At 50.5% G+C, this 11,735-nt stretch overlaps 1 protein-coding gene across 1 annotated transcript; it reads right to left on the bottom strand.

The window, feature by feature from the left end:
• NOCT (nocturnin) lies at positions 1-8,133 on the bottom strand. Its single transcript, XM_064150005.1, is given in 9 exon segments — positions 1-1,140; positions 1,142-1,201; positions 1,203-1,282; positions 1,285-1,462; positions 1,465-1,506; positions 1,508-1,546; positions 1,548-1,769; positions 2,718-2,980; positions 7,832-8,133. Coding segments are annotated over 9 exon segments (1,293 nt in total). The 5' UTR covers positions 8,019-8,133; the 3' UTR covers positions 1-918.
• Between the last annotated feature and the right edge of the window lie 3,602 nt (positions 8,134-11,735).

The raw sequence follows: 11,735 nt of genomic DNA, 5'->3' as shown, positions 1-11,735 counted from the left end.
TTCTATCCATAAATAAATTTTATCTTCTTACAGGTTCCAGTGTAGCTTCAGATTTTGAGAAGAAGTAAAGATAGTATCTGAACATGAAGACTGGCCCTTTACTGAAACAGCAAGATTGACAGGGACTACGAATTTAAACAATTAAAAAAAGTAATACTTGAAGCAGAGAAGGAAATGCTGCCTGGAGGGAAGCACAGAGGCAAAGGTAACTGTCACAGTGTGTACACCTGCAGGCCACAGGTGTATAATGGACACATGCACATTCACCTGGAGAAGCGAGGATGTTGCTGTGTGATGTTGTTTGCCTCTGTTTTCTCACCTGCTCTTACTGGATGGAGCCTTCCTCACACTGTGCTATTACCCATTCACTGTTAGTGAAATTCTCCTCTCAAGTCACGTAAAAAGAGGACAACATTAACATGAGCTTATATTTGTTAATGTTGCATTACTGCAACATAAAAAAAAGATAGAAGAGAATCTCACTGAGTAGTGGGGGCCTCCCTTCCCTTTGGTACTTGAATAAGCTTAGTATGGAATAAATAAAATTAGCATGCTGTTAGGGCAAGTTGTTTTACAAACACAAGTGTTTGGTTTCAAATACTAAGGCCTCCACATTCATTAGAGGATTAAATCCTTTAACACAGGTGTTAGTGAAAGGATAAAGCTCATTTTCCTTCCATTTTTCAAACCCTGACATGGCAAAACCACCACCAAGAGAACACTGACTTTTTTCTTCCTCACTTGGAGGAGGGTCCACGTTAACAAGTAATGACACGGGTAACTCCAAACAAGGGCCTGAAGTGATGTCTAACCAAAGGCATTTCCTCATCCTCCAGGAACTTCCAGCTTCAAAAGTTCTCTCTAAAATAAAACAGTGGTGACTTAAGACACAGCAATACTAGGTGGTATTCCAACACCTTACAGCAGTCTGTCAGGGTCTTGATTAAAACTAAAGTCACACACCAGAGACAGGTGATCAGAAGGGTAATTGAATGAAGGGAGCCTGTTGGGCCCAATTTGTTCTTCAGTCAGCAACCCCAGGGCTGAGTTCACATTCAAGGCATGCTGGGAATACCAGATATAGTCCAGTGTGTGCCGGCACTCTCCCGAGGGCCGGATCTTCCAGGTGGTGTATGGGGGGCTCTGACTGCCCGTCGGGGCTCAGCAGCTTGTATGCACTGTTTAAGTTGAGGCTGGAGTTGGGAGAACTCTCTGTAGACCTCCTCAGTTGGCTCTGCGTTGAAGTCTCCACAGATGATCAGTGGGATCTTCGCACCCTGGTAATGCTCTTCAGGTTCTGGAGCAGGTCACAGCCTTGTGCGGACCGAAACCGCTCCCAGCCTGTGCGGGCTTTCAGGTGGGTGACAGCAATGCAGAACAGCCTTCCAGTCTCATTGCACTTGAGCGTCTGGGCAATGGCCACCTGGTTGGTCTTCAGCTGCATGGCGGTAAAGGCGGATGTTGGGTGCTGCTGACCAGCTGGAAACGTTCCCTGCTGAAGAACAGGGGCACAACCATCTGGGCCGTTGTTGTGCTCCACATCCAGGGCATGGCGACCATGGCTTTGGGAAGAAGGTGCACTGGTAACCTAGTCGGCTGAGGAGGGGCTCAAAGGTATCGAAGTAATGGTCAACTTCTTGCAGGCACAATATGTCAGGCTTGTATGCAAGGATTTCCTCCAGGATGAGGCATTTCCTCTCTTCCCATTTCAGAGCTTCCATGGGGCACTGAACAAAGTTGTCTTTGCCTTCTCCAAGAGCTGCAATTAGCAGGGAGAGGAGAAAAAAAAGATAAAGAAGTTATGGCGAGCTAGAATAAGGATCTTCCTCCATAGGGTCTGCAGAGCTCACAGGCAAAGGCTCTGCTCTGGGGAGCCAGCTGCTTGCAGCGCTCCCAGGGGAGCGGGCAGTCACAGCGCCAGGGGTTGCAGTGCAAGTTTACATCGATTTACGTGCAGGTGATTGGTTTCTCAGGAGAAGCCGCTGACTCTAAGGGTGTCAGGCTTGCCAATGGGCATGAGAACTTCATCTCTAAACCCTGAAGCCTCTCAAAACCAGTTCACTTACACATACAAATTAGATGACAGGTATCTTCCCCCCTCTTCCCAAAAGTCACTACACTTCCACATGCAGCAGCCACATCTTAAGCCTAATTAAAAAGCACAGTGGGATAGGAGTGACTAATGCAGAATGTTAAGGCAGTCCCTACATGAAGGATTTCCATTTTTTAATGTGAGGCTATTGTATAATTTACAGCCTTGAAAAAAAAAAAAGTTCCATGATTGTAAAAGATTAAGAACTGCTGTAATGAATCTGAATCCCTGAATAGGTCACTGACAAACTCATGAGAAAATAGTAAGGAAGCTTTACAAAGAATAAAAGTCAGGGAAGGATGAGTTGGTTTTGGAGGTTAACATCTATCTAGAAGTTGTCACAGCTTTTTGAGTATATTGTGTTCAGTCAGGACAGGTATTCAGAGCTACCCTGGGCATCACAGTTGCAAGGGGAGACCTTCTTTGCTTTCTTATAGAACAGGAGGCAAGCCACTGCTTCAAGTGCTGCAGATCTCCCCCTCAGTTCTGTCTCATGTAATTCACCTCTCCCTTGGCTCTGCCAGTCTCCCTACCTAGGCACATCTGCATTTTAAAGGTTTCATTGCTGGGTTTGATCCCAAGGTCACAATTTTGAGCTTAGAGGCACCTCCTACCTTGGGCAACGGATGTTCCACTGCATGACCCGGATGGGGGCGGTGGTTACTGGCAGTGGTGTTTACTCAGGTTCACAAAGTTCCTCCGGAAAACGAGGTGGCCGTTTCTGCAGCACCATCTGACATTCCTCCAGCAGCTCCTTGGGGTCTATAGGATCCAGCTGTGCCGAATCTGCTTGCTCCAGGCAGTCCTGGTGCTGGGACACGGCACCGCTGCTCAGCGTCTTGGCAAGTGCACTGTAGAACCGGCTACTGCTGGTTCCCATGGAACACACTGGAAAAGAAACAAAGGGGATTAGAGATGTCCACTGTGACTCTTCTCACCACTTAGATGCCTTACAGAGAACTTTGTTATAGTGCCAGCAACTCATAGTCTGTACTGCAGCCTGTTCCTGAACCTGAGGTAAGGAAGGATGCAGAGAGGGTTAGTTCTGTCTGCAGCCTCATTGAGTTTTGTTACAAAGGGCTGCAGCCTCTGCAGCATGCAGATGGCCTGGTTTAAGATGTTGGGTAGGTGTCTTCCGAGGGAAGAAAAGTCTTTTATCTAGCAAAGCAGGGTTCAGATGAACTTCTGCACATGTTGTAGGAGACAGAACAGAACATACTTTTTCTGCTCAAGTAGGAGAGTCCAGTCAGTGGACAAATACTTCACGCTCCTTATTTCATGTGCAGCATTTGTCACTGATGGAGACAGCACTCTGCATGGCACAGTATGCTAAGCCTATTTGGGATGCCTCTGGGCTTCCTGCCTGCAGTGAAGCAAGCAAGGGGACTCATTCCCTCATATTAATATTTCATGGGAATCTCTCACCATTAGCTTCATTTGTCCCCAAACCAGCTGAAAGCTTTTTATGAGCAAAGTGGCCAGATGCTCCTGCTGGCTTATACTTCAGGATGTGGAGAATGGGGTGTCTTCAGCTCCACTTTTTACCCCTATGCTCATTTCCCTCACGCTCCTTTCTCCCTTCAGCCTCTTGCTCCTTCATGCTGCAGTTTGGCAGCTTGCAGCATGCCCTGTGGTCCTGTTGTTCCAGGACCCAGTGACCTCTTCCTCCTTTGGTCACCCTCGCCACAACAGGTAGGGGTAGCTGAAAATAGGCTGCGCTTGCATTTTTCCACACGGAGCTCTGCCTGAGCAGAATGCCTGGACACCGGCAGGAAGAGCACTGCTCACACCACAGCAGCCTGCTCAAGAGGCAATGCTAGCAGAGTTCTGTTTTGTCTCAGCTTACTGACTCTGAACACATCTTGCAAAAGTGATCTTGAGCAAAAGAATTCAGTGTTGCATTGCTGCTGGCTCACAGCAGTTTGCATGTTTACTTGTACCTTTGAGTTACTTGAACCCAGAAGAGACTTTACCATCTCATGCTCACATCTTGTGACAGATTCAGGGTGCTACCCACCACACTTGCACGTTCACCCTTTCCTAGCCTAGATACATTACCAGTCAAAAGAGCTGAGGAGAGACCTGGCTAGAGGGGAAAGCAAGAACATTGAAGTTCTAACAGTTCAGTAAACATACTCAGGAGGAGCAAAAGAAAAGAGAAAGACCCTGCAGCAGCAACTTCACGTTCTTGTCTTTAGGAATAAAGGTACTTTTAAAGAACCTGAAAAATACTTGTATTGACATGCTTCGTTCAGGTAAGCCAGAACTGTTCAGAGGCACTGTTCCACTAAGTCATATATTAGGAATTTAAATAGGAAGTAGGGTGCTTCTCTCTACCTCCACCCCTGTAGTTAATGTACCAGGAGTTCCTCAAACTGAGATGTGATTTTAGGTTCACAATGTTGTTTGAGGGGAACTGTACTGAAAGGATTAAGTTTCTGCAATGTATCTCAGTTTACAAGTCTTGTGCAGCTGAAGTAGAAGAAATGCCATTTTACATCGAGGGAAGCAGGCTCGGATATGAAATCTCTAATCAGCAAGAGGATGGGGAGCAGGAACAAAAGCATGCACTGTACAGGATACAGGAGGGTCCTGCTTACACACTACCAGAGCTGCCCTACTGCAGAAACCCAAAGAAATACATAGAGCTTTTAGTGAAAGCTCCACAGGGAGCTACTTGCCTATTTTTGGGGTAGGTGCAAGCCATGGTTAAGTGCTGCAGCTGGAGAGAAGTACATCGTGTTTTCTGCTGCCTCAGGTATGCCAGCAGCAGCTGAACACAGCCATAAGCCCTGTGCAACCCTGCCCATCTGGCACAATAGCCAGGTGGTGGGAAGCCCATGCACAGCCCCTGCCATGGCTTATGCAGGGCTTTCCAAAGGAGTAACAAGGAGTTATTCTGCTCCAAGCAGCCACTAGCAAGAGTGTAGGCTGCTCATGGCTTGACCTGAATCAGAGGGAGGATGTTGAAATCAACAAGCTAGGTGTAATGCATCTGAGGCCACAAGTCTACCCTAAAGCTCTGAGCAGCTTACATCTGTTGCAGCAGGATGAAGTTTAAGTTCAGTGACATCCCTATCAAGCTGCAAACAAAACCAGAGTGTTGTCTAAATCTCATCACCCCTGGGATAGCCAGCTCTTTGAGTCAAGCACAGCCTGACTTGCACAGGATGTGCCGCAGCCCAGATGCAGCACTGATCTGACAGCTTTTAAAGTCAGTAATATCTCAGGAAGGAAAAAACTTCTCCCTCTGAGAGCCCAGGAAAGGTTCAGTGAAAAGAAAGCCTGAGCTACAAACTGAACACTTTTAGGCACATTGCAGGTGGCTTGGGAGTCCTTGACAAGTGGCACTCCTGCAAAAGGACTCTAGATTAAGATGCCTGATGAAATATAGAAGTTATTTATCCCTAAAGTGCTGAAAACATCACAACATGGACTAAATTGTTCTGGAGAACAGGGGTTAGACCAGCAACCTGACCATTAAAACCCTAAACATGAACCACATTTTCTATTTTTGCAATGCTTAACAGGTCCATGGCAGTGAGGCAAGTAGAAGGTCACCATTCTGAGATCTTTACAGTCCAAGTTAAGTGACTTGTAATAGGGAACACCAACTCAGCAATTACTATTCAAGGTGCTTCAAATACAATAAAGAAGCAAGGGTGGTGCCTCTGCACAGTAAGGGCAGGGGAAGAAATTAAACCATTTGTTAAACTTTGAACTGAGTGCAAAAAGGAAAGTATCTGAGGTCATATAGCAAGAGCACAGAGCAGATGAACATCCAGGATCTCAGGCAATGAGCAGTCACAGACTTTATTTCAAAGTTGAGTGTTGCAGTATGCAGATGGCACAGCCAGGGCCCTTACCTTCTGGGGAAGATGAACAGTGTTCTGGTTTCCTTTCATCTCCTGCTTCCCAGCACTGCTACTTGCTGAAGAGCCTCACTTTGTGCACTGCAGGGATTTCACTGCCTGGTAAATGGCACCTGCAGCCATGTGTGTAGTTACATCAGCCTACACTGGTGAGGAGGTCAGCAATAGCCTCAGATGCCCTCCCTACAACCCCAGCTGTAGAGGAAACTTGGCCAACACCATCCCCACGTGACAAATCCTAGGTTCCAGGGTATCATAATACATGCACAGCCTTGTTTGGGCCAGCAGCGGACTGCAGCCCTAGGCCACCCACACTCAAAAATTCAAGTCCTGATTTTGGCACCTGGGCCAGTCATACACAGGGGAGTCAGGTCCCTTGTAAGTGGATCCAGAGAACTCAACAAGGGCAGTGCTGCCTAGTCAACAGGCAACACCAGAAGAGAGAACTTCAGATCTTGCTCTGAGTAACACAGAATAATCTGGACTTGGCATGAGCTCTCTTGCAAGTACTCTAAACATGAGCTCAGCTCTGCCAGCTTGCAGGCACATATGCTTCTCTCCCTTGTAGCTCCATGAAGCTTTACTCCTTCCATTTGGCATCCTGGCCTAGCTTCAACAGAAGGAATGGAAGTACCTGCTCCAGCCTGCCTTGCCTCTTCTGTAAGAGCACCAATAGGAACAAACATGCTTTACCCCAACCCCAGCTGACAATAGTAGAGAAAGGTGGATCTTCTGCATGCCAGGCAATACAGCCTCAGGGACTGCAGAATGGGAGTCAGACATCACTTCACCAGCAGCAGCCTGAAGCAATGGTGGCTGTTACCCCAGTATTCACCAGGACTGTACTTCTGGCCACAGTAAGAAGCAAGCTGCTTGTCAGTAGATGTGGCCGAAGATTGAACCTAACTGCACAGGCCCAGTGGGCAGTCACCACTCCATTGAGCTGCCCCACAGATCAGCAGGCAGAGGGGAGATGCATGCTGAGGTGCTGTTCTCACGTGGACTCCACGTGCAACCAAGGACATGTGGGCTCCCCAATGCTTTCCAAATCTCAATTTTGGAACAGGGAGCAATAATTTAATAGTGCAGGCAAGCAGGAACTCGATGGCTTCACACTGCCACCACTGCCTGCCTGAGAGCACGCTGGGCTTTTCCCACAATCTCCATCAGAGAATAAAAGCACAGAGATAAGTACATCCCACACTAAGTGCAAACTGGAAAAGATGAAAACAGTGAACCATGCTAACACTGGGATGACGATCTTGACCTACGTGGACAACAGAAAAGTCACTCTACAGAACAGCAAGGTTAGGAAGGGATCTCTGAAGAGCATTTAGTCCAACCTACCTGCTATAGAGGAGGTTGCAGAGTTTGTGCCCACTGCCCCTTATCCCCTCTTAGTCTTCTCCAGACCGTGCAGTCCCAGGTCTTAATCTCTCCTCATCAGAGGGATGTTCCAGTCCCTTCAGCACGTCTGCAGCCCGAATCCCGCAAGCACTTAGGTCCATTCCGAGGAGCCACCCCGCACTTGTGCGCAGTGTGCCCTGTCGCCCAGCCAGCGCTGCCACCCTGGAGCACCGGCGGGCTGACGGCAGCGCCTGTTCTCTGCTGCCAGCTGTCCCCGACTCACGCTCCGCGCGCAGGAGCCACAGCCCGGATCCAAAGCGGCAAGAGCCGCGTCCCCTTTTGGGGAACCGCATGGCACACACCGGGCCCCGGGGCGAGCCGGGCATAAGAACCCTCGTCTTCCCGTTCCGAATTCGACAGCCCGGCCTCAGCGTCCTGGTGAACCGGGACGGGCCGCCAGTCTCGGAGCCTTTCGGCTCCAACCCGGCCTGCACCGGCCCCGCATCTCCCTGGTACCCACCTGTGCGGGGCGGTGACCCCGGGGCGGGCGAGCCTCTCGCCGCTGCTGCTGCCCGCAGGGCGGCAGGGCCGAGTGGCGTCGCGGGGCAGCGCGGCCGCAGCTGCAAGTGGGAAGGCGAAGCAGCGACGGGGGCGCAGCAGAGTGCAGGCAGTGCCGAACAGAGGCAGCGCACGGGGCTCTGGTACATGCTCCCGGCCGGGCGGGCGGTGCAAAGCGGAACAGGACAGAAAAAACCCAGCCGCAGCTCCTGCGCCCGCCCCGCGGCGGCGCTTATAGAGGCGGCGGCGCTTACAGAGGCGGCGGCGCTCGACGCACTCCCAACATCCGGCACCTACCACTCGCGCCCTCGGGGGGCACATGGCGACTGACATGCAGCGAGCGCTGCTGCCCATACCCAGTCCGCTCGCGAGGACTGGCGCCGTGGCGTCTCCCGCCGCCTCTCCGTGATTCCCGCTGCCTCGAGGGGAAGTACTGCGCTGGAACGGCCGCGCATTCAAGCCCTGGCAATCGGAATGGTCTCGCCTGGCGCGGATGACGTTAGCAAAGGGAGCATTGTGTTCCCACGAGCGTCAGGAGGAGGCTGTCTTCCGTCATCTCGGTGCCTTTCCCCTCCAGGCCGCTTGTCCCCTGTGGCTGTTCCCCGTGGGGGCCCCGGGCAGTAGCCTGGGGCCGGGGGTCTCGGGGTGGCCGCCCACTGCCGCCTAAGGCACCCGCTGAGCAGCGGGGAGGCAGAACAGGGCGTGCATCCCCATGTCTGTCCCACGCGTGGAAACCTTCGAGGCGCCCGCGGTGAGGGGGGGAATGGTCGAGCGACATCGTGTAACGAGAGTCTTGACCCCGAAGCTGGGGGCTGGGGGGGGGTCCTCCTGGCTTCGTGTGGGTGGGAGCGGCCCGGGGTAGTCGGGCTGTTTGAGCTGAAATCCGGGCAGCGGGTGAGCAGAGCGATCTGGCGGTGCGCTCTCCGTGTAGGAGCGTCGCTTTTCCCTGAAATGCTACATATTTGATCTTTGACAAAGCAGAGGTCACTCGTGGGAGCTGACACCTGCGAGAGATGCTGCGGGAGCCAGGGCAGCTATGCGACTCTGCTCTGCTTACAACCTGCCCTGCCCGGGGTTTCCCCCCACGAGGGTCGAGTACGGCACGATAGCGATATCCTGGTTTTGGGGTTTCCACACCACTGTTAGGGTGGCTTTTGGCAGCTTGCTGCCTGCCTGGCTCAGCCTGGCTCTAGCCAGCCTCTGGTAGAGGAGGCCAGAGAGGAGCTTGCTCGGCTCAGGAGAAGCACTGCCTGAGCTCCACCGCTGAGCAGAAGTCAAGTTTCAGAGAGGGTCTCAACTTTGCTCTGTGACTCTGTGCCGTCAAGGTGAAATACTTGCGGGCTGCCCCATGCGGTGATGTGCCACCTCTTTCTGAGCCGTCAGCGAACCCTTCAGAGCTCTCAGGAAGCTGTAGCTGCTTCTGTTGTTGGGCATAGCTTGGAGCACATGGAAAAGGGAGTTTCCATGTCTCTGGGGAGTAAATTTGCCTTCTGGGACTGGAAATGAGCACTGGGTGTCATCAGAAGAGTGGCTCTCCTCTTTTCTGGTGGGTTGGTGCTCTGATGTGATTAGAGGTCTGACCTTTCTTGAACAATGTAGGTGCTTTCCTAAGAGTAACAGCCAACCCTATGTTCCTCCTCTTGGCTGCTGTGTCATAGAATTGTCAAGGCTGGAAGGGACCTCAAGGATCATCCAGTTCCAGGAGCAGGGACATCTCACATTAGATCAGGTTGCCCAGAGCAACATCCAGCCTGGCTTTAAACACCTCCAAGAATTTGGCTTCCACAATCTCCCTGGGCAACCTGTTCAGTGTCTCACCACCCTCATGGTAAAGAATTTCTTCCTAACATCCAGTCTGAATCTACCCACTTCTAGTTTTGCTCCATTCCCCCGAGTCTTATCACTACCTGACACTCTAAAAAGTCCCTCCCCAGCTTTCTTGTAGCCCCCTTGAGATACTGAAAGGCCACAATAAGGTCATCTTAGAGCCTTCTCCAGACTGAACAGCCCCAACTCTCTCAGCCCGTCCTCATAGGGGAACAGCTCTAGCCCTCTGATTACCCTCATGGCCCTTCTCTGGACATGTTCCAGCTCCAGAACTGGATGCAGTACTCAAGATGGGGCCTTACCAGAGCAGAGTAGAGGGTTTCAAATGTGGGTTCTGAAGCTGGGTGCTTAAAAGTGCCATGGATGGTCTCATCTACCCCTCCCTAAGCAAAATGGTACTTTGATGATGAAAGGTTTTTAACTAAAGAATGAGAAAGATGATTAATGTTTTAAGGTAGGTGATTAATACCCTGCTAACCAGTAAAATTGACTGGTTAATCCTGTAAAATGAATCAGTGGTGCTGCCTTCAACAGGGACCTGCCAGCACTGGGAGCACAGGGGAGAGCAGAATGGAATGGCTGGAGCCCTGCTTTCGAACACACTGACCACTCCTTTAGCTCTGAATCACATCAGCTCTGCTCTGAATCTGAAGGATGGAGGCAGAGGCTCAATTGCCATGCAAAACTGAGCTCTACTTCCTTGCTAACCAGACTCAGTGCCTGACTGGGCCTGTTCGGCTCACAAGTCTGGGCACCCTTATCAGAAGGGCAAACTTGTGACCCAGAGTTTATTTCCATACCTGTTGTGCATGACAATCTATAACCTGCTTTTTTAACCCTTTCTGGAAGACCAGAGACGGAAGGAAAGTGTGGTTGGTGATCCAAGTAACCCATGAGCTAGCTGCTTTGACAGGATTTGGCATAGACAGTATCTAACAGCAGGGACTTTAGGGATAGGTAGCCCAGGTTCTGCTGTATTATCTGCCACAGCACTGCTTGTAGTCTTAGTGGCAGTGAAGCTGCTGGCTAACTTTCTGCTCCTGCTCAGGAAACAAGGGGACACAGTCTCAAGTTGTGCTGGGGAAGGTATAGGCTAGATGTTAGGAGGAAGTTCTTCACAGAGAGAGTGATTTCCCATTGGAATGGGCTGCCCGGTGAGGTGGTGGAGGCACTGTCCCTGGAGGTGTTCAAGAAAAGACTGGATGTGGCACTCAGTGCCATGGTCTAGTTGACTGGCTAGGGCTGGGGGATAGGTTGGATTGGATGATCTTGGAGGTTTCTTCCAACCTGGTTGATTCTATGATCTTAGAGCAATGTATTCTTAGCTCCTGTCAGTCAGTTGCTGACATCCTGGTGCATCTTAGCCTAGTGGCTTTTCATGCAGTGCCTCCCACCTCATGAGGAAAGCCTTTGCCCCTGGTGCTGGCTGCTCATTGTCCTTGCTGCTGCACCCAGAAAGCTCAGCAGTTGTTGAGTAACTGATGGCTGGGAGGCATGACGTGTTTATTATTCAGCTTATTACCCTGATGACTCAGGTAGCTGGGTTTAGGCCAAACCACACCCTCATGTGATCTGCAAGGAGGAAGGAGAGTTTCCCTGCTCCCTGCTTTACTGAATGTGCTTTTCTCTGCTGTTTTGGATGTTGGTTTTCCTAAGCAATTGGTGATCAAGCCAGTGTGACAATAATGAAGTTGGTTTTGGAAGAAACAATAGTTACTGAGGATGCATGAAGCTACTTCCCACACTTCTTGCTTTGTCCCTGGGATTTAGGAAGAATGGTTATTGAACTTCAGAATGTGAGTCAGTGTTTGCTTGGCATGTCTTGAGTTGATTCAAAAGTCCTAATAGAGTTCCAGGGAAAATAAAATCCTTCTGAAAATACACAAATGGTGCATTTAATTTTAGGTCCATGTGACTGAGAGAAAGAAGTTTCTTCAGGAACCAGTCTCCGCTATTCCACATGCATTTGGGCAATATTTCCACTACCTGGGAACACTGAGCAAGGAGGGAAGGGATCCAGGCCATAGTCTGCACAGACT

Source organism: Pogoniulus pusillus, chromosome 10 (assembly GCF_015220805.1).
Source record: "Pogoniulus pusillus isolate bPogPus1 chromosome 10, bPogPus1.pri, whole genome shotgun sequence".
Classification (NCBI taxonomy): Eukaryota; Metazoa; Chordata; class Aves; order Piciformes; family Lybiidae; genus Pogoniulus; species Pogoniulus pusillus.
This window is presented reverse-complemented; position numbering and strand designations above follow the sequence as displayed.